Source organism: Hesperophylax consimilis, chromosome 20 (genome assembly GCF_061612785.1).
Source record: "Hesperophylax consimilis isolate HC1 chromosome 20, BYU_Hcon_1.0, whole genome shotgun sequence".
Lineage (NCBI taxonomy): Eukaryota > Metazoa > Arthropoda > Insecta > Trichoptera > Limnephilidae > Hesperophylax > Hesperophylax consimilis.
Genome location: NC_142855.1, coordinates 27,765,919 through 27,793,892, shown reverse-complemented (window position 1 = coordinate 27,793,892; position 27,974 = coordinate 27,765,919). Strand labels below are relative to the sequence as shown.

General features: G+C 38.0%; 2 protein-coding genes across 2 annotated transcripts; both read right to left on the bottom strand.

Moving 5' to 3' along the window:
* Positions 1 to 7,140: 7,140 nt before the first annotated feature.
* On the bottom strand, positions 7,141 to 9,386 carry LOC149414484 (uncharacterized). Its single transcript, XM_089644195.1, has 4 exons — positions 9,254 to 9,386; positions 8,949 to 9,104; positions 8,470 to 8,663; positions 7,141 to 7,171 (listed from the first exon to the last, which is right to left on the bottom strand). Exons 1-4 carry the CDS (start codon positions 9,377 to 9,379, stop codon positions 7,141 to 7,143), a joined length of 507 nt encoding a protein of 168 aa, XP_089500321.1. The 5' UTR covers positions 9,380 to 9,386.
* Positions 9,387 to 25,917: 16,531 nt separating this feature from the next.
* Positions 25,918 to 26,987, bottom strand: LOC149414483 (uncharacterized). The gene is made up of 2 exons (XM_089644194.1): positions 26,616 to 26,987; positions 25,918 to 25,983 (listed from the first exon to the last, which is right to left on the bottom strand). The coding sequence occupies exons 1-2, from the start codon at positions 26,985 to 26,987 to the stop codon at positions 25,918 to 25,920; spliced, it is 438 nt and encodes a 145-aa protein (XP_089500320.1).
* Positions 26,988 to 27,974: the final 987 nt, after the last annotated feature.

The window sequence follows — 27,974 nt, the reverse complement described above, 5'->3', positions numbered from 1 at the left end:
TCAAGACAAATTCGTTTATGCAAACATACTACAAGAGTCGATATTCCCTGCATTTTTATGGTATTTTAAATAACTCTTTAACGATTCAAATGAAATACCTCAAGTGCTTTATTTGAATCATTACAAAGGACAAAGGTAAATGTGTGCCGGTGCTTATATTTTGCAGTTTTTTCTTGTGAAGGTGAACAAGTCCCGTACAATCGGGGGTTTTAAATACAACAAGGAGCCAATAAATATTCCTCCAATCTGTTAAGACGGAAAAGAACTACTTGTAGCCTCGCAAGTTAAATATCTGGGAAATATCCAAACCGAAGATATGAAGGATATAGAAGACATGGAACGACAAAGAAGATCAATCAATATACGGGCCGGAGTGCTCTCAAGGCGGTTCTACAACTGTAGCGGTGATTTCAGAAAATTACTTTTCAAGGCATCTGCACTGCACTGTGGTGACACATCTGAGCTGTGGAAACAATACCCAGCAGCGCAATGAGACAAGCTGAGGGTGTGCTAAAATAATGCATACAGGCAGCTCATGCAACTAGCGAGGTTCTGCAGTGCCTCCACAATGTTTACTGAAGGGAGGGTGCACTCATTCCCCGCCTTACTTCGCCACCGACTAGCCAGCTTCTGGGGTAGGATTCGGAAGTCAACCAACATCATCGTTGTGGCTGCATCCGAGTGGCTCAGTTCCCCACTCAATGAGCAATGGATGCAGATGATGCGGCGACCTCCCTGATGGACGGTTTAATTTAATTTAATCTAATTGTTTTTAATTGTATTAACTATTTATATGACTGTTTAATTTTTGATTTATATTTGAATTTTATGTTTAGGTACCTGCCTAATATATATATATATATTTTTTTTTTCTCTCTTTGTTTTATCTTATTTCCATTTTTATAATTTTTGACTTTATTTTATTGTTTTCCTGTTTTACTGCATTTCATGTAATATGGCAGACTGAGATTGCACTATCCTCCCAGTCCTGCTGGATTAAAACTTAAATAAAAAAAATAATAAATAATAATGATTTAAGGAAATATGATTTTTAATAAAATACATGTAAATAAACAAATAAAAATTTATATTTATTAATAAAATGAGAATAAATAATGAAGTTAGTAAAATGACATGGTTCACAATGCTACAACTGGGCCACTCGGCCTACTTCTATTTTACAGGGGTAATTATAATGTTTATTTAATCGAGTTGAAATATGTACATTTAAAAGATATAACATTAATTTATTATTAATAGCTGGCTATCATAGGAGTTACAAATAAAGGAATGTAGGTAAGAGGAATAATGTTATAAATTGATCAAGAATTAGATGTTTTTTGTATAATTTCACACCGATGGAGTTTTATTATTGTCACAATAATATTTAGAAATACTCAAGTGGATCGAAGGTACATAAAGAATAAAGGGGTCCAAATATCACATTAAAAAATTTAATAATCATTCGCCAATTTTGCATGACTTTCATAAGATGTTTTTAAAAAACGTTATGATTAAAAAATTAAAGTGAGAATAATGGGTAAGTTTCAGTTTTCGGTACCATCGGTTACAGTGCATCCGCTGTCGTTAGCAAGACTTTGGTGATGAATGTGTATATTTGTTTGTGAGATCATTTACATCGTTCAATATCCCCGTCCCGAGTTTACTCCGAGAGACATCTAATTGTTTGCGAAGTAGCAAAGTTTATTTTTTTTCGAAACCAGGTTATTAAACAAGGATAGCTTGTACTAGATATAAAGTATCTTTTTTGCGAAATATGGGTAATTTAGACAAATTTTAATTAAGCGCGGCCAATTGGCCGGCATTATCGATCTTCAACACATCCATCTTTTCGTTCTTGTTTGCCTCATTTTCATTTTTTCTTTTTGAGATACACTTTGAACGTTCGCAGATGCACGAGCTGTGTGAGAGTCAGATCTGCTTCCAAACTACATAAAATTAAACAAAGCTTTTTAACCTTAGCTTTACTGACGATTATAAATTTTTGGTGTGCACCATAACCTTGCATTTTATAAAAGAATTGATGAAAAGCAATGTAGTTGAATATTTAAATTAAAAATGTTTTCCGTAAACTTTTAACTGTGAGTCAGCATGTGACTCGTTGGAAAAGATAATTATTAGTTTCACTCGAAACGTGACAAAGGTTTTCTTTCACTGTGAGTTAGCAGTCTTATCAGATTGCCCTTTTGAGAACATGAATAATTGCACTCGGAACATGAAAAAGGTTTTTCTCCACTGTGAGTCAGCGTGTGATTCTTCAGATCGCCCCTTCGAGAACATGAATAATTGCACTCAGAACATGAAAAAGGTTTTTCTCCACTGTGAGTCAGCATGTGACTCGTCAGATTGCCCCTTTGAGAACACGAATAATTGCACTCAGAACATGAAAAAGGTTTTTCTCCACTGTGAGTCAGCATGTGGTTCTTCAGAGCGCCCCTTTGAGAAAATGCATAGTTGCACTCAGAACATGAAAAAGGTTTTTCTCCACTGTGAGTCAGCGTGTGATTCTTCAGATCGCCCCTTCGAGAACACGAATAATTGCACTCAGAACATGAAAAAGGTTTTTCTCCACTGTGAGTCAGCATGTGCATCGTAAGATGGCTTTTTTGAGAACAAGAGTAGTTGCACTTAGAACATAAAAGAGGTTTTTCTCCACTGTGAGTCAGCATGTGACTCGCCAGATTGCCCCTTCGAGAACATGAATAATTGCACTCAGAACATGAAAAGGGTTTTTCTCCACTGTGAGTCAGCATGTGAGTCAGCATGTGTCTCGTCATAGTGCCCCTTTGAGAACATGAATAATTGCACTCGGAACATGAAAAAGCTTTTTCTCCACTGTGAGTCAGCGTGTGAATCTTCAGATCGCCCCTTGGAGAACATGAATAATTGCACTCAGAACATGAAAAAGGTTTTTCTCCACTGTGAGTCAGCATGTGACTCGTCAGATTGCCCCTTTGAGAACACGAATAATTGCACTCAGAACATGAAAAAGGTTTTTCTCCACTGTGAGTCAGCATGTGGTTCTTCAGAGCGCCCCTTTGAGAAAATGCATAGTTGCACTCAGAACATGAAAAAGGTTTTTCTCCACTGTGAGTCAGAATGTGACTCGTCAGATTGCCCCTTCGAGAACATGAATAATTGCACTCAGAACATGAAAAAGGTTTTTCTCCACTGTGAGTCAGCATGTGGTTCTTCAGAGCGCTCCTTTGAGAAAATGCATAGTTGCACTCAGAACATGAAAAAGGTTTTTCTCCACTGTGAGTCAGCGTGTGATTCTTCAGATCGCCCCTTCGAAAACATGAATAATTGCACTCAGAACATGAAAAAGGTTTTTCTCCGCTGTGAGTCAGCATGTGACTCGCCAGATTGCCCCTTCGAGAACATGAATAATTGCACTCAGAACATGAAAAAGGTTTTTCTCCACTGTGAGTCAGCATGTGGTTCTTCAGAGCGCCCCTTTGAGAAAATGCATAGTTGCACTCGTAACATGAAAAAGGTTTTTCTCCACTGTGAGTCAGCATGTGCATCGTAAGATGGCTTTTTTGAGAACAAGAGTAGTTGCACTTAGAACATAAAAGAGGTTTTTCTCCACTGTGAGTCAGCGTGTGTTTTGTCAGATAGCTTTTTTGAGAACATGCATAGTTGCATTCGGAACATAAATGTTTTTTTCGTGTATGGGTGCTTAAGTGCCTTTTGAAATTCGACTTATGAAAATTGGAATAGGTCTTGCGATCTGTAGAAAAAAAAACCGATTATAAAGGCTCAGTACGACTTAATATCAATACTAAGGATAAGAAAGCACAGAAAATTGATAAAAATTTATAAAAAAATAAGAAGGCAGAAATAATAAACAAAAATAAATTATTTTTACCGGACTGGTCAATGCTTTCAAAGCGTTCTAAGCATTCCTTTTTTACATCCTGCAGGTCTATATCAATTTCCATACAAGAGAATCCCCCATCATTATCTTCTTGGCGTCCGAGTTCCGCCTTGACCGTTATAGTCTCCTCATTAATGCAAGCTATAAAACAGCATGTTCGTACAATGACAATAGATTATTATTTTTTTGGTAAGCTAATGTTTAAGACAAGATTTTTTATGCATAGCACAAAGGGTAACAATTATTTTTATAAGCAATAATAATTAGCCTGAAACACACATACATGGCGTCGAGACAGAGGGTTCAAGTTCCGTTGGCGTCATGTATCTTTTATCAGGAGATTTTTCAATGTGGATGAGTGTTTCAGGCTAATAATTATTGCTTATAAAAATAATTGACAATTGAAGTTAAACAAAAAAAAAAGTTATATAACATATTTTCGATAAAAAAAAATCGTTGATTAACCCTGCATAAGTGAGAATTAGGATAAGAGAGTTCAAGGTTAATTGAAGAGAATTAATAAGAATGACCCGGATGTCCGCTTCAGGAAGGAAAAGGTATTTGTTCCTAAGCACCTTCAGTGTGGAGTCATTTTAAGTCAACGAAATGATGTTTTCTTCCATCAATATGTATTTTTAACGTATGAGTATAAAGTGGAAAACTTGATGAATCAAGCACTTATTGTGAGCATTAGCGGCTTCTGTGATTGTAGGGTATGGCTCTCGACTAGTCATCTGGAGGTCCCAGGATAAAATTCCAGCGGACGCAAGTAAATTTTATTTGATGTCTTCATGATATCTCACAATTTATTTTTGTAGCGCGTTCCAGCGTGGGAGATACTTTCGGTATCGCCTTGGTGTAATATAAACAATTCACAGTTAAAACATTGATTGAAATGACACCATCTGAATAGCCAGGACTTCACACCTATCATCTCCCCATCTTCATCCCCTCCTTTCTACCAGCCTTACAACATTCACCAATTAAACCAAGAGGATCAGAGCAGTTAGGACTCATTTGGGGAATTCACAAAAACTAAATAAAAATTACTAACTTTGACTAATGTTGTAGTTTGGCTGTTCTGGTAAAGATATACATCATGATAAAAATTAAAATTACTACGGCAAAAGAGGACCGCGTGAACAAGCATATTATGTTCTGTCGCCATGGCAATCCAAAATGGACTTGGATTAATAATATATAATTTATTTTACGTATGTAATGCAACTAACTGGCTGTCTGAGTACTCTCCGCACATTCCTTCTTTACATCTGGGAGGTCGAAATCCATACACGTGTTCGGCATTACACATCCGCCTCCTTCCTGGGGCCCTGGTTCCGTCTTGACGGAAACAGTTTCTTGGTTTTCTAGATCCATGGCACTGCTGTGGTAGGGTTTGGTAATTGGTACAAGCCCAAGCAAATATATATGTACCTGAAACAGAACATAGTTGTAACGGAACCCTCTTTTGAATGAGCTTAATATTTTTTGGTTGAAATATTCTGTCAAAACAATGATATCTTATGCAAAACTCATATTTGGAAATATCAGTCTTACTCATGATAAATGAACGGATTATTCCAAATTCTTACTCACGGCCGCGCGCATGCGCGGGTGGGTAATACAGCAGATTATCGACCTGTCAGATTTTAGATCGCGGGTCCCCTAGGTTTATAGACTAAACTCGCGTCAACTTGCGTACCAAACTCTCTCGAAATGGAAAACTTTTTTGATAATCTCGACATTTTGCGGTCGGGTTTGGAAAACATCGATCGTATACGAATTGTACGTCAACCGCGCGTACGTAAAACCTACAATAAGCGATACGATCCGTTTGAAGCGCTCTCAGAATTAGATTTTCGATGCAAATATAGATTCACCAAAATCAATATGAGACGAATAATTGATCTAGTACGGCCAGACTTGCATGTCAGCGACAACAGACGTGGAAGTAGAATCTCCGTGGATCTACAAGTTCTCTCTGCCATACGATACTGGGGGCGGAATGAAGTAAGATAGTTTTTAATTACTTTTTAATACTACATACCTGTGAAGCAAATCAGCAAAATCGATAACCAAACACGCTTTCAATTAATATAGCTTTTTTTGGCAGATACAGGATGATTGTGCCGACATTCACGGTTTTAGCCAGCAAACGATGTCCCGCATAAGCAAACGCGTTGCAACTGCATTTGCTCGTCTTGCTCCACGGCACATAAAAATGCCACAGAGCATTGGCGAGCAACAGGCAACCGTTGCAGAATTTTATGCAATAAAACGTTTTCCGGGCGTTATGGGAGCAATTGACTGCACCCATATTAAAATAAGGAAAGTTGGCGGTGATGCCGGACAGTACTATGTCAACAGGAAAGGGGTTTATTCATTAAATGTCCAGGTTTGTAAAGTGAAACCTCGATATGTGCCTATGAAATTTTAACTTTAACCAACATTGAATGTATGAATGAATTCATTTCAGGTTGTGTGCAATGCTAAGCTGAAAATCATGGATATTGTTGCTCATTGGAGAGGCAGCACCCACGATGCTCGCATTTTCAGAGAAAGTAATATCAAACAAAGGTTTGAAGATGGTCACTTCAATGGACGACTATTGGGAGATGGAGGTTATGCCTGTACACCATATCTCTTCACCCCAGTTAGGAATCCAAGAAACCCCGGAGAAGAGGCCTATAACAGGGCTCAAATATCTACTCGCAACACGGTAGAGAGATGTTTTGGTGTGTGGAAGCAAAGATTTCGTTGCCTGCTGCGGGGTATGTCAGGTTCTCTTGATACCATCAAGACAACTATAGTAGCTCTTGCTGTTCTCCAATGTATTGCCGTCGATATGAATGATCCTGATTTTGGTAAGAAAACAATTCAAAATAACAGATATTCCTTACATTAGAATTTTGTGTGTAATAATGCTGTGCTTTATAATTGGATTCCAATAGATGATGGTGATGGTGAAGGCGATGAGGATGCAGTAGCAGGACCAGTAGCAGGTGGCGGTGCTGACATGGAATTGGAAGGAGCTCCAAACATGAACCAGACCGGAAATGCAAATAGACAGGTCTTCATTCGTCAACATTTTTAAAGAGTATGTAAGTTTTGTTTAGTAAGAAAATCAATAAGTTTGTTTAATATCATATTAATTTATTTATAAAATGCATGATATTTAATAAGAGAATAGATACATCAAGTCATCATACTAGGTTGCCTGTTTCGTGGTGACTATTTATTTAAGGACTGCTTACAGTGGAAGATCCTTGTCTGAAAACAAATTAGAATAATATTAATTATTGACAGTAAATATAACAGAATGTAGAAATACACTTTAAAATATCTGAAATATTCATTATTCTTCGACTATCATATTGTTGAATCCGTCAAAGACAGAGCTTCTTCTGAATGAAGCGTTAGAGCAGTAAGAAGACATTTTAAATGTACGATATTACACGCAAATGAATGGAAATGAATAAATACTAACCGTTGGTGGAGAATTGGTCCCCTGGGCACGCGCAGCAGCGGGACTCTCCACTGACACCTCTAAAGCGGGGGGCTAGGGGGTTGGGGGTGTTTCTTTGCGCATCAACATCTTTGTATTATGCTCTCCCTCCATCAACCTTATTCGAGCCTGAATAATGTTCCTGGACTCTTCCTCCATCAACCTTATTCGAGCATGAATAATGTTCCTGGACTCTTCCTCCATCAACCTTATTCGAGCATGAATAATGTTCCTGGACTCTTCCTCCATCAACCTTATTCGAGCATGAATAATGTTCCTGGACTCTTCCTCCATCAACCTTATTCGAGCATGAATAATGTTCCTGGACTCTTCCTCCATCAACCTTATTCGAGCATGAATAATGTTCCTGGACTCTTCCTCCATCAACCTTATTCGAGCCTGAATAATGTTCCTGGACTCTTCCTCCATCAACCTTATTCGAGCATGAATAATGTTCCTGGACTCTTCCTCCATCAACCTTATTCGAGCATGAATAATGTTCCTGGACTCTTCCTCCATCAACCTTATTCGAGCATGAATAATGTTCCTGGACTCTTCCTCCATCAACCTTATTCGAGCATGAATAATGTTCCTGGACTCTTCCTCCATCAACCTTATTCGAGCATGAATAATGTTCCTGGACTCTTCCTCCATCAACCTTATTCGAGCATGAATAATGTTCCTGGACTCTTCCTCCATCAACCTTATTCGAGCATGAATAATGTTCCTGGACTCTTCCTCCATCAACCTTATTCGAGCATGAATAATGTTCCTGGACTCTTCCTCCATCAACCTTATTCGAGCATGAATAATGTTCCTGGACTCTTCCTCCATCAACCTTATTCGAGCATGAATAATGTTCCTGGACTCTTCCTCCATCAACCTTATTCGAGCATGAATAATGTTCCTGGACTCTTCCTCCATCAACCTTATTCGAGCATGAATAATGTTCCTGGACTCTTCCTCCATCAACCTTATTCGAGCATGAATAATGTTCCTGGACTCTTCCTCCATCAACCTTATTCGAGCATGAATAATGTTCCTGGACTCTTCCTCCATCAACCTTATTTTATTTTCAGATTCCAGTACATTCAGCCGAAGGTTGGCCCTGGACTCGTCTTCAGTCAACCTTATTCGAGTCTGAATTATTTGCCTGGACTCATTTTCCATACGCTCCATCTTCTTCGTGTACTCCAGGTGCATCATTTTTTTGGTTTCTTCCCATACTTTCACCGACAAGTCATCAGGTTTGGCTTTCTGAAAAAAAACAACATAAATCTTTCATACCTGGTTTAAAATAATTGTGCTGTTTAATCTATTTTCTACTTTTTTTCTGTTTTGATATATTTAATCTGTATGTTTACACTTCATTCAACATGTATGGTGATTTGATGTATCTTTTCTTAATAATTAAATATGCATTTTAAAAAAAAAAAAATATGAAATTAAACAAATTTATTGATTTTCTTACTAAACTTTTAATTTTGGTCCGACAATAAAGTCTGTTATACAAATGGCAATGAAGTGTAATGTGTGACCTACTTTAGTGAAGAGTCGCCTCCGGGGTGAAGAGCGCAGCGGGACAGTGTGTGCTGGTGGCGGTGCTGGTAGAGCTGGCTGTGGAACTCGTTGTGGTGCTGGTGCTGGTTGTGGCAAAGGTGATTGTGGTCGGGCAGCAGCTACGTTTGTGGGCGAAATCTGTAATAATAAAACACCATTTGCAAACTTTTATTCTATCTTTATACATTAAATACAAGTTCAGTTTCGATAGAACAATCAATATTTTAATAAAATTATTATCATCGTACAAATTTATCTTTTGAATAAAATAAAGCTACAATATTTACCTTTGCAGAATACGAATTACTATCGTGACAGTTGCTGTCCACCGCAAATTCATTGGGCAACATGTCCACCAGTGAGTAGATTTCCTCCGACGGACTTGTCGGTCTCGGCCCTCCACCGGTTGCCATTATCGCCCTACGATAGAGGCTCAGTGTGTTTTTGGATGCTAATTTGTACAGTTTCCACTGTGCTTGGATTTGAGATAGATCCCTTGGGATATCGCTCAGGGTGTTAAATCTGAAAAATAGTGGATTATTAATTAAGTGGCATAAGTAGGTACATTGATCTTAACCAATGAATTATTTACAACGGTTATTTATTATTAAAAATAGATACTTACCAAAGCTATGAAGGGAAGTGTAGAAAAGTTAAAAATACATAGGTATACTTACTTCATTACGATACTTTTCCAAGCCTCCCTCTTGGAAATTAGGGTATTTGTATTAGAATTTTTATTCTCCACCACTTTAATGTGATCAGCCATGCAATCCTTTAATAACGCCTACACGGAAAACAATCATTAAACACTAATTTCAAATAAATAAAACATTACAGCCAAGATAAGAGGTTAAAAACAAACCTTTTCAACATCACCCCAATTTTTATTCCGCTTCCTTCTAATTTTCAATTCGGTTTTAATCATATTGCCCGGCATTCGATGACAGAATCTGACATATGAATAAACGTGAAGTTGGTTGCACGCCGCGGAATGCGAAATAAATCAGAGTGTTGCCACTCTAAAAAAACCATAACAAATAATCCATCTAATCTCTCTATGGGTATAATATATTAAATCAGCGGTTTAGGCCCCAACTCCAGTATAGCTAGTACAACGCTGGAACGGCGATTTAGCGATTTTTCATGAGTAAGACAATCTGTGACTATCTTGACCTTGAAATTGACATTTGAAATCTGTTGAAAGATTTGTCGTTAATCGTCTGATAAGTTTATAACTATAACTTTAAGTGAAGTTAAACGGGTAAACCTTTTGTTAAGTCCCCTTATCCGCTTTTAATGAAATATTTGTAACTTATAATTAAAATATTTTCAAAACACTTTATTAAAATAAGCAGACGTCTAATTGACAGTTTGAACGTTACGCAAACAAAACACCAATAGATTTCCTAACTTAGGTGTACCGATAAAGGCGCGTTTAAAATAGGAATAAGCGGTTAGAATAGGCCGGTGCCGTAATCCGTAATCCGTAATATTTAAGATCGTCGTTTATAATTGAAATAGGAATAGAATAGAATACGTCCATAGAAGTGACTATGCCACTGTCACTTGTCTATTTCAACTGTCAACCGAGAGTATATTCTTCCTCCATCTTATAAAATTAATATTGTTTTATATAAATAAATATTGAAACGATGGATTCATCAGATATTGTTGCATGTGGAATGTTTTTGTCAATTCTGGGGCTAGCATACGCTGCAATAAGAGACGCACAGCTGACGAAAAAAATAAGGAAAAAACGACGTTGGAGTGTGCGTCCCATTAATCATAAAAGTAAGAAAACGATAGTCAAATACATAAATAAACCACTCTTGTCAAATAGTTGATACCATAGAGTATCGATCGAAAATACATAAATCTCGGTATATATCTCAGCTTTCTGTGATCCGTAACCGTAAAAGATAAAGTTCGACCATCTTTTCGGTTATGGAAAAAAATAAGAGATTATTGCCATCTATTATAAACGGATACACAGGTTTCCTATATTCCAACACCTACGGCCTAGGGGTTTACAGCTTATTCTTACCGCTTATTCCTATTATAAACGGGCCTTTAGGGCCACTACCGAAATAATTAGAGTAATTATTAAAAGCATTAGAACTCACTTATAAAAATCACAAGTATGGGAAGATAAATTGAACTTCGTGGGTTAAACACTGTAAGGGATAAAATGTAGAATTAGAGAGTAAAAACCGGGTGATACGACTGGCGATGACAAAAGGATGAGTCAACAAATTAGGTTAGTTTTACAAAGACAATAATGAAGTCATAGACAAGTATTATGACATCAGCAGAATCACACTTAGCCCGCGCCACGCAACGTAACGCGGCGCAACGTTCTTGTCGCCCTTGTCGGTGTTTACACTGGCCCACGTACGTACGCGTGCACGTACCACCTTATGGCGCGTCAGTTAATAATAATGATAAATTTATTCCCATAAAAATCATGCAAATAAAACATGCGGAAACTTTGACTAGTCAACTAGGAATGGATACTGTTTTAGGCCAGTCAAATTGAAAAGTTTAGTTCATATCATAATTTAGCACTTAATATAAAACAAAACCGGTAAAGTAAATAACAGCCAGATAATAGTTGTGCGATAGCCGCGTGGACCATCAACACATGGGTGAGGTTATAATTAGAATAATCTCGGCAGGTGTGTGCCGATGTGAATTAACACTTAGATCGCACACCAAACAATGTAAACTACTCGCAATGTAAACTTACGGTTTTCGGTGAGCGCTCGTTGGTGGAGGAATTCACATGCACCTGGAGAGGATTGCACATATCGGTACGGTACACGGTAAAAGTCGTTAACTGTCATTCGATCCTGGTTTCGTTAAGGCGCAGGCGCGGGCAGCTCAGTAAACTCAAAGCCACACTGCGCAGAGACAAACTGATAAATTTGCATCCTAGCCTCCTTATTGGTTGGAGCGGAAAAAGTGTCAAAACAATACATCGTCACGAAACAGTGTTAATAAAAAGACATCTCACCGCAGGAGTTGTAAGGTAGAAAAATTGGGAAGTGTATAAGCTTATAATATAGTTGGGTGATTAGAAAATAATTGATAGCATTGGTAAATAAAGTAAAGATTAATACAGAATAGACAGTTGTGTTCAGAGGTGATAAAAATGTGTTTTTCTATTGAATGGTCTTTAAAAAATTATGTATGACAATAATGCGCATATATATTTTTATAATTTTTTACAATGAGATTATCTATTGATTTATAAACCTTCACTTTTTACCCTCCCTCCCTAAATCAAGGAGCCAGTCGTTGACCAATTTGCGCAAAACATTTGTACTTTTCGTTTTCCAAGCATTAGAAATTATATTAAATAATTTAGGTCCTAAGTACGAGAAATGCCGTTGTTCAAGGGACGTCGAGGTTTTTATTGGGACAATTGGATTATTCCTTGAAAGTCGGGTGTCGTGAAGGTGGTCGATGGAAGGAAAGTGCTGACGATGTTTTTGTGCAAGTAATATAATCTTTCTAATATACAGTTGTCTAACATCGAGAACTTTTATTCCTTTATTTTATTTTATAAACTTTTATTAAGTGGATTTGACATTTACTTTTTCAGTTATGTTTATGTGATTCTCTTCTCAGCAGACGATAGCTTTGCCATGTCTTCTGAAAGCGATTTTAAAGATGATTTACTACGAGTATTATTATTAAATCAATATTCTCGTAAAAAGAAAAATAAAATAGCGAGAAGAAGTATTTGGGTCCACAACATTAACAAAAAAAGAAAAATGTTGGGAGAGTTCCATACTTTAGTGAAGGAACTAGAATCAGATAAGGAAATATTCTTCATGTACTTCCGTATTAGCAAAGTGGCATTTGAAGAGCTTCACAGCATTATTGAACGTCATTTCAGGAAACAAAACACGTCTTCAAAAGTCAATTGGTACCAGAGAAAGACTGGCAGTTTGTCTAAGGTGTGATTGTCATTCATTATTTGGCTAATAGTTTCAGTGAACTGTTCGTCACCCATTTTTTTTTATCGAGCGACAAAACTGATTAATGCTGGTAGAGTATTGCCTAGTGTTTTTTTATTTTTTTTTTAAATATTAACTCCACACAGGAGGCCCTGAAGAAAATAATTTCCCTCAGGGTTTATGTCAAGTGTGATTATGAAGCATCCATTTCCATATAAAATGTATATTGTATATTAAATATTATTATAATATTATAATTAAATATTGTATATTATAAATGTATATTTCCATTGGAAATGGTGACGTCGACCCACGTTGCGTGGCGTGGCGCGGGCTAAGTGTGATCTACCTTTATGTTTGCATATTTATTTTGACAAAAAGATGCAAAAAGTTTCAGACGGGTTAATTGATTATCCGATATTATTATCTTAATTCTGTAGTTTCTATTAAAAAAACCTCCCGCAAACCTTCCTGTAACTTATTTGTTGGTTGTGATATTTTGCCTTTTTGCGACGACATTTACACCATCTTTTAAGAACTTCGTTAAACCCTACTTTAGTTCTAAGTTGAGTTCATTACGTGTCGTAAGGAACTGGTGTCGTGGAAAATGGGTCGGGAAAATCTGTTCTAATGTAATAAACCCGCCCGTGTCTATAATGTAATGAACGGTTAGGTTGGGTTAGATTAGTAAAGGTTAGTTTAGGTTGGGATAAGTGAATATATTTTAGGTTTGGTTAGATCCGGTAAGGAGGGCTAGGTTATTTTTTTTTATTTACAAAAATATTCGGTAAAAAACTTGCCTCAATACACTTATTTTAAAAAATAACGGGGTTTTTATTTAAGTTATTTTTTATCGTATAAATAAATTAAACATGTACCTACATTACGAAAAATGGTTTATCATCAGTTAGCAGTTTCTACAAACAAGTGCGAAATATGCGCAAACTTCATGTTATTGTTCTGTCAAAATGGTGCGTCAGTTGGCAAATTTTCGCGTTTATTATTATTCAGGAAAATAATATTGAATATCAATCTTTTTCATAATCGTACATGCAAATAGTATTTGTTTATTGTAAATAAGTTGAATCAAATGTTAGTTTTTTTAAAGCGTAGTACAAACGGAAGTTCAAAATAAAATTTTACATTATAAATGCTTTCGAAACATTTATATTTTAATAGGCAGACGTAAAATTGACAGCTTAAGCGTTCTTCAAACAAAACGCCAATGGATTCCCTAACAAAGGTGTACCGAATCGCGAAAGTTAAGCTAGGTTGCGTTAGAGACAGTGCAGTTGTGCATTTGAGCATCACATAGCCAATATTAAAGAACAGTGGTCGACCAATCTGATTTTGTAATAACTGCCGTTGCGAAAATGATAAGGGTGATTGATAAAAGCATTAGTACTCACCAGAAACTATCACAAGTATGGGATGATAAATTCAACTACGTAACCCACGCAGTGTAAGGGATACAAAGTATAATTAGAGACTGTGAAACGACTGGCGACGAAGAAAGTCAAATATGTCAAAAAGGTAGATTAGTTTTACATAGACAAGCATTATGATATCGGCATTAACACTGGTATATTTAATAAAAAACCGATTTATGCAAAAAAATACTCACGGGTTCGTTAATAATTATTGCTCTCTGGCGGCCAAAATCTGAATTGATTTTGCATTTAGAACAAAGGTGGTTGGCTTTGGCCATAGATTCTTGTAAGTTACAACAGACCAGGCATGATCTAGTCTGCATAAAAAAGGAAAATTTATATAAAAAACGCAATTCTGTTACGATGAATATAATTAGTATAAGAAGATGAGAAACTCTAGTTACAGATTTATATAACACAGGTTATTGTATGATGGGGCGGGAAAAATTAGTCTTTTATAACTGTATAGAAACAAGTCAGCTTCGTAATAAATGTTTTCTGTGATATATTTATTAACTAAGCTCTAGCGCATTCTTTCTGTCAACATTATTGTTTTCCGAGGCGTGTACGCTTGTTCAATAATTGAAATGGCAACACTGAGGTGTCATTTCAATTTAAATTTTTTAATCTTAATTCTTTAGTTTCGATGGAAAAGCCTGTCGCTAACTAGTTGTCACCAGGGGCATTTCCTTCAGCTTTGGCCGTGAAACTCTTTTGAAACCGCCACGCCCACCTCATTATTTTTATAGAAAACGAATAATATGGCTTAAAGCTCAGATCTCATTGGTTAGAGCAGAAGGATTGGTTTGATCTCTCGCTCTCTACCATAATAACTTGGGTATTCCTCCTTGTATGAACTTCAATGGGAAAATTGGTTGTAATGATGAAAACATTGTAAACTTATTCGCCGATTATTTTAAGTCTGTATATGAAGAGGATATACCTAGCAACGAAATTCCCCAATTCTCACCAAATCTTAGTCTGGATATATCTGAAATACGCATAGAAATTAATGATATCAAAAAGCATGTAAATTTGTTAGATGTTAGAAAACATGCTGGACCTGATAATATTCCACCGGTGTTAATTAAGGAATGTTTAAACGGCCTAACTGTTCCTCTTTTCCTAATTTTAATCAGTCTCTAGAAACAGGTTGTTTCCCTGATACATGGAAACACAGTTTTCTTACACCCATTTTTAAAAAAGGGGACAAAACGGACATTACAAATTATAGACCGATATGCATCCAATCAGCGATACCCAAACTTTTTGAAAAAATTGTACTCTCCAAGATAACTTCCAACATACAAAAAATTATAACTTCCTACCAACATGGCTTTTGTTCAAATAAATCTACTTTAACTAATTTACTAATATACGAAAACTTCATATCCAATTCTTTAGCAAACAGATGCCAGGTTGACTCAATATACACTGACTTTAGCAAGGCCTTTGATAAGGTGTGTCACAAAATATTAATTAATAAATTAGCCACACTTGGAGTTTATGGTAGTTTATTAAATTGGTTTATTAGTTATTTGTCCAAAAGAAGTCTTAGTGTGAAAATAAATGGCACAAATTTTTACACATTTATAGCCACAAGGCTCTCATTTAGGGCCCATTTTGTTTATTATATTCATAAATGACATTGTTGATATATTTACTAACATAAAAGTATTACTTTTTGCTGATGATTTGAAACTTTATAAAGAGATTAATAACATAAATGATTGCATTATATTACAAACTAATTTGAGAAATCTTTTTGAATGGTGCTCTATCAACAAACTTGCATTGAACATAAAGAAATGTCAGTTCATTAATTTTTACAGAATAAATAATCCAATATTTTTTCAATATACCTATATTAAATGATAAAAACTTAAATTGCGTCAGTGAAATTATTGACCTAGGTATATTGTTCGATAGCAAACTAACTTTTGTGTATCATATTAATAACATTATCAATAAAGCTCTTAAGACTCTTGGATTTGTTTTGAGAATTTCCAAAGACTTCAATAATTTAGGCACATTTATCATATTGTACAAAACCCTTTTTAGATGCCAAGTAGAGTATAACTCTACGTTATGGTCTCCCTTTTACAATATACATTCCGATAATATTGAAAAGATTCAACATAAGTTCCTGAAGTATATAAACTATAAATTGCATATTCCAGTAGAAAACATTGATTATAACTACTTACTAGATAAATTGTCCCTATTAAAACTTTCTGAGAGAAGAATAAACACAGATTTAATAGTACTACATAAAATACTTCATTACAAAATTGACTGTCCTGAGTTACTCCAATTAATCAACATCCACATACCCAAAAGATATTGCCGAAATTTACTACCCTTTTATTTTTACAACACCAGAACACTGTCTTATCAAAATTCCCCAATTCCAAGACTTCACAGTCTCGGAAATAAATACTCTGATCTGGGAGATATATTTCATCTTAAAAATATCAATATAAATATTGTTTATTTCAATTCTTTTATGAATCGAGACACAAATAGACATCTATAATTTCCGCAATATATATATTTTTATTTTTATTTTGAATATCTATTTATGTGAGACTTCTTATCATTTATACTAATGTATCTTATTTTATTATATGCTTTTGTTGTAACATTTAATTTTTTTTTTCTTTTTTCGTTGTATTATGTTTCCTTTATTGTTTTAATTTTGTAGAATCTATAATAACTGTGATACTCTACTATTAAACTTTGTAGTGTGTAAAAGCCCATTAGGGCGTGTAATAATAATAAATAATGACTCGTGTAACAGATAGAGATTACGGAATTTTGTCGTTAGACTTTTTTCAAATCATTCAAACAAAATGAGAGCGGTTTATTTATACACGCGGGTTGTCATTTGTTGCCAAAATACTATCATTTCGCCTCGAAAGTATTGCGTGTTAAAGTTGTTCGTGATAAAAATTCAATATAAGCCAGAATAGTGTTAGCGAGTAACAAACATATATTCAACCTACCTACGTAAGTTCAAGTTTAGTGAATTTGACAGTTTTTAGGTTATTCGTTCGGTTTTTTGTTAAACAATGCTTCATACTTGGTATTTGTCTTCCTCCACAACGTATAAATGTTATTTATTATATCGAACAATTTATTCATGTTATTGATTAGTGTTATCCTGTATTATCTTATTGTTTTGGTGAAATTAAAGATTTTTAAACATATGTAACCATGAGTTCAAAATAGTCAGAAAAATGCCGGAATTCATCGTACTGTCGGACAATCATTTTTTGAAAATTTTCTTCAGTGTTTTTGCAAATTTCTTGTCATTTTGGGTTTCTTCTTCTTAGATTAACAAGTTTCATCTTGAGGAAATACACTGTAAAAGTATATTTTTATTTTTAAAATAGTTTTTTGGACTGAATGAATGGAACGAATGGAGTAGGCCGAGAGCAATTATATTGTCTATGGTTGCATCTTATTTTTATATGAACTTGAGTTTTTTCTACCTTGTCTACTACTCCGCTCCGCAAGGTAAGTACTGCTTGTATATCTGTGGTTAAGTACCTTATAATTCTGTTGGATACAAAAAGCCCGAAGATATCGATCTAGAGAGTGGTATATTTATGGGGATATCTGTTTTACTTCAACTTTCGAGGTTGATGGATTCCTCGAGAGGTGTAAATGTTTTCTCCGAAGATTTACAATAAGACGAAACTAGTAAACGCAAAATCTCACAACCAACAAATTAGTGACAACTAGTTGGCGACGGGCTTTACCAAAGAAATTACAGAATCAAGGTAATAATTTTGTGTTTGAGATGAAATCTCAGTGTTGCAATTTCAATTAATTAACCAACGTTCACGTAAAGGAAAATATTAATATTGGGAGATTGAATGCGATAGGGCCAAAATATTATTTTCCCGTGAAAGAGAATTGGTTCTATTCTGTCATAAAATGGTAAGTTTACCCGCCCAATTAGAAAACAATTTATTTGTTTTATTAACCTGTAACCAAAGTTTCGAATCTTCCAATACTTATTAATGAATCAGATACATAACGGAATCGCGTTTCTTTCATACAAATGTTCCTATTACATGCACACTAGATCACAGCCGGTCTGTTTTAACTTAAGACAGGCAATGGCTGGAACCAACCACCCTCACTTAATTGCATAATGAATGCATTTCTTAGCCGCCAAAGAGGAATAATGAATGAACCCGTGGGTATTTTTTTTCATCCTTAGGCTTATGGTTAAAATTAGTTAAGGCAATTCAGCAAATGGAACAGTACTTGTCTACGACATTATTATTGTCTATGTAAAACTAAATTACTTCAAGTTTCAACTTGTTTCTATTTAATATTCCTTTAACTGTTTTACCCACGCAGTTAAATTTATCATGAAAGGCTTGTGATAGTTACTGGTAAGAACTGATGCTTATATTAATTCCTATAATCATTTTGATAGCGGCCGTTATTCCAAATCGAACACTGTTCTTTAACTTTGGCTACGGGATTTGGCTATCGAATGCGAGCAATCTTAACATACGCCCATCGGTGCATCTATGTTATGGACTCCATTGGCATTTTATTTGAGGAATGTTTAAACTATCAGTTAGACCTCAACCTTTTTAAAAAAAGTTTTACGAAAGCATTTAAATTATCGTATAAATCAACAGAAATGAAGTGTCAACTTCAAGGTCAAGATAGTCACAATATGTATCACTTATTTCAAATGTCAGTTTCATATAAGATATCATTTTTTTTGACAGAATATTCCAAGCAAACAAAATATTTAGCTCATTGGATTACGTCACAACTATGTTTGTTTCAGGTATATATATGTTTGGTCGTTTACCAATTACCAAACCCTGCGACAGCGGTGCCATGGATCTAGTAAATCCAGAAACTGTTTCTATCAAAACGGAACCAGGGCCCCAGGAAGAAGGCGGAGATGAAATGCCGTACACGTATATGGATTTCGACCTCCCAAATGTAAAGAAGGAATGTTTGCAATATGCGGAGAGTACTCAGACAGCCAGTTAGTTGCATTGCTTATGTTAAATAAATTGTATGTTAATCCAAGTCCATTTTGGATTGCCATGGCGACAGTGTTTATTAACGCTGTCGCCATGTGTTTATTAACGCTGTCCTCTTTAGCGGTAGTTATTTTAGTTTTCATCATTATATATTTTTGCCAGAAACAGCCAAACTATAACATTAGATAAACTTAATAATTTTTCTTTACTTTTGTGAATACCCCACACGTGTCCCAACTCTTGAACTCTCAACCTCTTGGCGTAAATTTATGTTGTGTGGATGAAGTATAAAGGACGGGATGGATATAGGGAGGTGAAAGGTGGGAAGTGCCCGGCTGTTCAGATCTCGTCATTTCAATCAATGTTTAAATGATGAATTCTTCATATTACACCAAGTTGAAACCGAGAGTATCTCCCACTCAGGGACGTGCCATAAGAATATATTGTGAATTACCATGAATCAATTTAATAAAATTTGCTTGGTCACGCTGGGATTTTTTCCCGCGACCTCCAAATTTCTAGTCGAGAACCATTTATTTTTACTTTTATTTTATTATTATTTTTTTTATTTTTTTTATAATAACTCCACACAGGAGGCCCTGAAGAAAATAATTTCCCTCAGGGCCTATGTCATCTTTGGGGATGCTGTGTGGAGGGTCTTTTTGTAGAGAGGAAGGAGTGAACATGGGTCTTGAAGAGTCCCATGTTGTTGGAGGGAGGAAACACAGAAGCCGGCAGTTCGTTCCACAGCCGAGCTGTTGAACTTAAGAACGAATCGTAGAAGCGACCCGTTCTCATGTTGTGTACAAATGTTCGGCGCGCGTTTGGCGTGTATCCCAACTACGCACCGGTGCCGAAGGGATCAATGACGCTAGTTCCTCAGAGCATCTTCCATTGTAATACCGATAGAACAAGGACAGCATACCTACCTGACGCCTGTGCTCTAAAGATTGCAGTCCGTTTGTTAAGATTGGGGAATCTATCAAACGGACCGCCCGTTTCTGCACAGAGTCAAGGGTTTTTTTTTGGTATTTAGGGGCTCCGGACCAGAGATGGCTGCCAAATTCGACAGTACTTGCACTTGCACTTGCGATTTGTACAGGGTCAGCAGTTGTGTATTATTAAAGTATCTGCGGGCCCTGTACAGTACGCCCAGCTTCTGAGAGGCCAACTTTACTCTGGCTTCGATGGAGCCCCCGTACCTGAGCTGGTCACGTATAGTTATACCGAGCATATCAATGGAAGGCCTCTCCGGAAGATTGCTTCCGTTGAAGGAGACTAGATTATCATTTGGATCCCTTTTAGACGTAATCAGACAGGATTGGGTCTTTGAAACATTAAATTCGACGAGATTATTTTTACCCCAGGAGGAAATACTCTCGAGATAACCGTCCATTCTCTGCTTCAAAGCCCTCCGAGCCGTTGGAGTTTGTGTGCCCTTTGGGGGCTTGTCAAACAAAAAGCTATCATGAACTGTACTGTCATCCGCGTAACAATGAATCGGTGCACATGTCAAAAGGTCATTGATGTGCAACAAAAACAAAGTCGGAGACAGAACCGATCCCTGTGGGACGCCAGAATTTATGGAGTGCGAGGAAGAGGTGAAACCGTCAGCAACCGCCTGAATCGACCTATCCCTTAAAAAGTCAGCAATCCACGTACACAGGGATGAGGGAAGTCCGTAAGAAGGCAATTTGTTGACAAGTCCTCGGTGCCAGACCCGGTCAAAGGCCTTGGATATGTCTAGTGCGACCGTTTGGGTCTCACCGTGACGTTCCAGGCACCGCCCCCAAACATGCGTCACATACGCGAGAAGATCACCGCACGAGCGGTTCCGCTGGAATCCGTATTGACGGTCGTTGATAATTTTGTTCTTCTCGAGGTATGTGAGCAGTTTGTCGTTGATCACACGTTCCATCACTTTGGACAGAACTGATGTGATCGCTATGGGGCGGTAGTTGACCGGGTTGGAGCGGTCACCTTTCTTGGGAATAGGGTGAACGACCGCTTTTTTCCAACCAGAAGGCACAGTGCCACACTTCAGGGACATTTTGAAGAGCTTTGTCAAAACTGGAACTATTTCCGCAGCACACCTCTGCAATACCAGGGCAGGTATTCCATCAGGTCCACTAGCTTTGTTAACATCGAGCCCACGTATGACGTGGAGTACATCCCGATGCCGGATCCTCAGCTTTTTCATATAGAAGCCGCAGTGAGGAACCGACGGCGGAACAGCACCTCCGTCGTTGAGGGTTGAGTTTTCCGCAAACATATTCCCTAATAGGTTAGCCTTTTTGGTGGCGGTGTTTGCTATTGAGCCGTCAGGTCTGGTAAGAGGTGGCAAACTGGGTTTGCGAAAATTTCGACCTATTGAGCCCGCAAGCGACCAGAATGCTCTGCGGCCATGCGGGCAGGCAGCCAGCTTTTTGCTGATCTGCAGGTCGTGTTCGAATTTTGATCTCTTAATGATTCTCATGCATTCCTTTGCCGATTTGTTGTATGCTGATCTGCTTTCGGGCGTTCGAGATGTGCTGTAGGCTCGGTAAGCCGCGTTTTTTCGTCGAACTGCTTCGGAGCATTGTCGACTGAACCCCGGCTTTGAGCCCACACCAGTTTCTTTAGTAGTCAATTGTATGAAGCCATCCATCGCCGATTTGATGACTTCACCAATCTCCTGGGCACATCTTGAAGGGTCCGAAGTCCGAAAACAAACAGCTGACCACGGAAAAGCGTTGAAATGGGCCCGCATACCGAACCAATCTGCTGACCTATAGTGCCACACTTTTCTCCTCAGCCTCTCATTGGTTGGTCTGAGGTTAACGGGAATTGATGTCGTCACTAGGCAGTGGTCGGATGATCCCAGAGGCGCTGTGACGTCAATCTTATAACCGTGTGGCACAGTAGTTAAGAATAGGTCTTTTAATGTTGTCATATGTGGGATGAGTTAAAGTAGTCCCACATACCTCCCCCCCAGCGTCTCTACGCGATACAAAGGCATATAGAACATAATTACAACAATGAATATTTTACAATGTCAATCATAATTTATAAAAACACAAGTCCATTTATAATCTAAGGTACATAATGTTGTGATAATATTGCGCTCGGTTAGCGACAGGAAAGTAATAACAAAGTAATAATAATAGTGGCTCCATGCCGCCGTTGCATAGTAACTGTGGCCGTACGAATTTTTATTCGCCGTAGTAACTAGGTACATAAATGATATACAGGTAACATAATTATTGAAGAACGGCGAGCGCTAGTCGCAATGTACTTAGCGTAGTAGTGAGCTACCTGTGTATACTATGATTGTTTACAATGATTTAAAATAGCTTGTTATGACAGTTCTATTGTTGTTTTTATTAATGCACTTTTGACGTAGTACATAGTATTGTGAATATTTACATAATAAAGATTTTATTCTAGGATGCTTATATACCTATGCGTATTATTGATAGTAAATTTTATATTGTTTTTTTTTTTTGTTTTAGTAACAGTAATTTATTAGATTGTCTGACATTTGCGATATGATAGCTACAATTAATTTATGAAATTTCTGGATACGTCAATATAAGGTTTCTGGTTAGTTTTTTTTGCTAATTACTGTGCCTTAATTGTGGTATTGCCAAATTATTACTGCGCTTGATATCTGTCCGGGAAATGAACATGTCTTCCGGATCGAGTTGTCATTTTTGTTATTGGAGGCTGTGTGACGGTTCCTCTTGATGGAATTTCTTCTGTGCTTTGAAAGAATGCAGGTTTCAGTCGATCTATTGAGACTCTTTTTGGTTTACCGTTGACCATGATAACATAAGTTTTATCGTCACGTTCTTTGACTTCGAAAGGTCCTTCGTAGGGGTTTTGAAGTGGTTTCCTTACGGCGTCGGTGCGTAGGAAAACTTGTGATGAATGTGGTAAATCCTTGTGGATGAAAAATTTTCCAGCGCTGTGGTTACTAGCGGGAGTGGGTTTCATCTCATCAAACCTTTTTTGTAGGCGTCCGACGTAGGTGTCGGGTTCTTCGCGGTGGGTTGTGGTGAAGAATTCAGATGGTAGCCTAAGTGTTCTTCCGTACGTGATTTCGGCGGGTGAGCATTTTATGTCTTCGCGGACTGTTGATCTCAAACCGAGTAGGATGATCGGGAGATTTTCCAACCAGTCCGAGTTATCACGCGCCATCAGAGATGCTTTAAGGGTCCTGTGCCACCTTTCAATAATTCCGTTAGATTGCGGGTGGTAGGCGGTGGTTCGGTTATGTTTGATACCGAATTTTCGAGTGAGGCTCCTAAAAAGACAGGATTCAAATTGTCGTCCTTGGTCTGTGGTGATTGTGTCTGGAACGCCGTGTCGAGCTATCCATTGTGACATTAAGGCTGTAGCTACGTTTTCTGCGGACATATCTTTTAATGGCACTGCTTCTGGCCAGCGAGTGTACCTGTCAATCATTTTTAGGAGGTATTTGTACTCATTGCAAGCTGGTAGAGGGCCAACCAAGTCAATGTGGACGTTTCTGAATCGATCCTCGGGCAGGATAAATGTCGCTGTGGGTGCAGTTGTGTGTCGTGATACTTTGGCTTTCTGGCAAGCGACACACTGTTTGACGAAGGTTTTGATTTCCTTTGCCATCTTGGGCCAGACGAATCTCTGACGTATGCTGTTGGAGGTGCCGGAGGCGCCTGGGTGGCATACGTTGTGTACGTTGGCTATTACTTGTTCTCTCATGTCTCGAGGAACAAAGGGTCTCACACGACCGGTGGAGATGTCGCACCATAATAATTCGTCCGTGTCGGGAATTATCATTTTCCGCAAGACAAGGGAGGAGTCCTCATGCGCCTTAATAAGATCGTCGTCGTGACTCTGCTCTATCCCCATACGTCTGTAATCAATAGCAGAGGGGCTGTTTATCTCTTCTATTCGAGACAGCGTATCTGCTACGGTGTTGAGATGACCGGAGATGTGTTTAACGTCGGTGGTGAACTGTGAAATGAAATCTAGTTGTCTTTCTTGTCGCGGTGAGCTTGAAGCGCGTTTCTTGCTGAACGCAAACGTAATCGGTTTGTGATCGGTGTAGACTGTGAAATTTCTACCCTCTATTTCATTTCTAAAATATTTGATTGCTTCGAATAATGCTGTTAACTCCCGGTCGAACGTGCTATATTTACATTGAGCGGGTGTAAATTTACGGGAGAAAAATCCTAAAGGTTGCCATGCATCACCTTTGAACTGTTGGAGGGATGCGCCGATTGCCAAATCAGACGCGTCGACCATTATGGCGATTTTCGCCTGGGGATCCGGGTGCGCGAGGAGGGTGGCATTTGCCAGCTGATTTTTGCATTACTCAAACGCAGCTGTCAATTCCGGAGTCCAAGTGAGGGTTCTTTTGTCATTTTTCCTGTAGCCTGCTGTGAAGTTGAAGAGTTTAATCTGGGTGCTGATTGAGTTCTTCAAAAATCTCCTGTAGTAGTTCAACATTCCAAGAAAACGTCTTAAACCTTGCATTGTTTTGGGAAGTGGAAAATCTTCAATCGTTTTCACCTTCTCCTTGATGGGAGTGATACCGTCCGGTGATATTGTGTGTCCTAGAAAATCAACGGCTGGTAGACCAAATTTGCATTTGTTGAGGTTTATTATCAGGTTGTTTTCTGTGAGGCGTTGGAAAAGGGCATCTAAATGTTTTAGATGTTCTTGCTCGTTTTCCGATACAATTAAAATGTCATCTATATACAAGAAACATGATTCTAAATCTCTTGTTACAGCGTGCATAAATCTTTGGAAGATTTGGGCTGCGTTAGATAGTCCGAACTGCATCGATGTAAATTCGTATAAGCCAAACGGTGTTATTATTGCGGTTTTCGGTATGTCCGCCTCGTCGACTGGGATTTGATTGTAGGCGCGCACTAGGTCAATTGTAGAGAAAATTTTCGCCTTATTTAATTTGTGTGCGAAGTCGTGGAGCTGTGGTATCGGAAATTTATCTGGCGTTGTTATTGCGTTTAAACGCCTATAATCGCCGCAAGGGCGCCATTCCCCGTTGGATTTTTTCACCATGTGTAGTGGGCTCGCCCAGCTACTTTTGGATGGCCTGCAAATCCCTTGCTCCATCATAAATCTAAATTCCTTCTTTGCGGCTTCAAGCAGTGCTGGTGCCATCCTGCGGGCTCGTTCAGTTACCGGCGGTCCCTTGGTTTCTATGACGTGAGTGACGTTGTGACTCGGAACGTCTTGACTCTTGATGTTGGGTCGAGTCAGTGTTGGGTATTTTTGTAGGATGTCCCGGTATTTTTGACTTGAAGATAGCGTTGAAATGCCAGATGAGGGTCCTTGCAGCGAAGCTCCTCTAATCTGCAATCCTGTTGACTGGTCCGTTAGGGTTCCTTTCTTCAAGTTGACGCTTAAGTTGAAGAAGTGTAAGAAATCTGCTCCTAAAATGGCTTTCGAGACGTCTGCGATGATGAACTTCCACTTCATATCGCGGCGGAGGCCAAATTGGAGGTTTATGGTTTTTGTACCGTATGTTTTTATATGTTTCCCACTAGCACTGTATAATGTGGTGGGGCATGTATCTGTGGTGACCGTATTGGTCGTGTTCCAGCTTGATCTTGGGAGAACAGATACGTCAGCACCAGTGTCAATTAAAAATTTCTGTCGCGTCACAAGTTCGTGAATGAAAAGACGATAAGTTTTTTGAGGAAAATCGCACGTCCCTACTGCGGGTTTTCCATTGTCGTTTCTTGACTTATTATTAATAAATGTACATGGTTTGATGCAATTATGTGATTTGTTACCGAATTTTGCATGGTAACTGCAGTAGCCGTGTGTTGTATTATTGGTGTGTAACGGTCTACCACGTGACCTGGAACGAGGTCGGTGCGCGGAATTTGGGTATGATGTCGATGGATGACGCCATTCGCGGCAGGTGCTGGGATTTCGGTTTTCGAAATTAATGTTTGCCTGTCCATGATCATCTCTCCGAGTTGTTTTAAGTCGACTGACTTCTAGAGTGAGTGCCGAAATTTGTTCTTGTAAATTTTGTAATATAGCACTGATGTTTGGATTCGAGTTCGGGATGCCATTATGATGATTATTGTCCATAGTTTCACATTCAGATTTTTGATAAACTTCCGAGATTTTGTCTGCTGCGGATGCTAGTTGCAACAGATTGTCGTCGGGTAGTGCGGTAAGAATGGCCTGAATGTGTTGCGGGAGTCTTTGCAGCCAAAGTACGCGAACGATTGGGCTCTCCGATAGCCCGGGACCAGCGAGTTCATGGATTAGTCGAAGCAGTCCAGAAGGCTTCCTGTCCTCGAGCTGTAGTCCGGTTAGAAGACGAGTGAGTCGCTTTTCCTCCGAATCTTGTAACCTCTCGATGAGTGCTGATTTGAGATGAGTGTACTTGTCTGCTGCAGGAGGATTGATGACGATGTCGCTTACGGTCCTGAGGGTCTCCATATCCAAAGCGGCAACAATAATGTTGTACTTGGTGAGATCATCCTTTAGTCTTGAGTTAGAAAATTGGCTTTCAGCTTGTGCGAACCAAAGTGCAATGTTGTCGCGCCAGCACGCGGGTAGTTTAACCGAGACAGAGTTTATTGTTGTGTCCATTGTGGAATTATTACCGTGGATTTCGTTCGATGTCTGGTTATTCTCGAATGACATATTGTTTTGATAATACGGCAAGCAATAGGCAGTATAATATAGGCAGATGTATGTGTAGAAATAGCAAGGAAACAAAAGCAATGACGACAGTAAATTTAGGTTTTGAAAAAAAATTTAAAATTCAAAAATGTTAGATTGGTATCCGAAAATTTCAAAAATCCCTTAATCTAGAGTGCATACAATGTAAATAATGTGAATGTACTGTGACGAGTTCAACTTGTCTGGTCACTTAATTTAATAAACATGTAACAATATTGTACACTTGCAAAAAATTTTTTTTTTAAAAAGTTATTTTAGAATGTTCGTATTCGGAAATTTTGCTGTAAAATCACTGTATGAATGATTAATTATGGTTTGTTACTTGGTGTTGATTACTGGGCATTGATTTGTGATGGATGTTACGAGGTCCGGAACTGGAGTTCTGCCTGCGTAGTAAATCCGGTAGATCCTTGATCTGCGATGAAATTGATGTTGGTCTGCAGAAATTGTTGCGTTCTGCGGTGAATTTGATGCTTGGTCTGCAGCTGCTGGTGCGGTGTTTCACTGAAATTGAGATTTTTTGGCACTATACTATTCGAATATACGAGTTTTTTGGTTCAGATTAGTGGGTATATTTGATATACTTAAGTATCAGAATTGGTGGGACAATAATTTTTTTGAAATGTGCTTTATGATTCGACAATCAGACTCTAATAAAAATACTGGACTTAAAAATGTTGGAAATGAGATTGAAATTAATGAGATTGGAAGTTACTTACTTGATTGTCCAGGATTACAGCTTCAACGATCGACCTACCGTGTCCACTAAATATTATTATCACGTCGGGGTCACCAGTATGGCAGCGTTGACGTCGGGATCACCAGTATGGCAGTGTGGTGTGTAATTTACGATGGCTGCCGGTATCGTAAATTAGTGTTCAAGGAATTCGGATG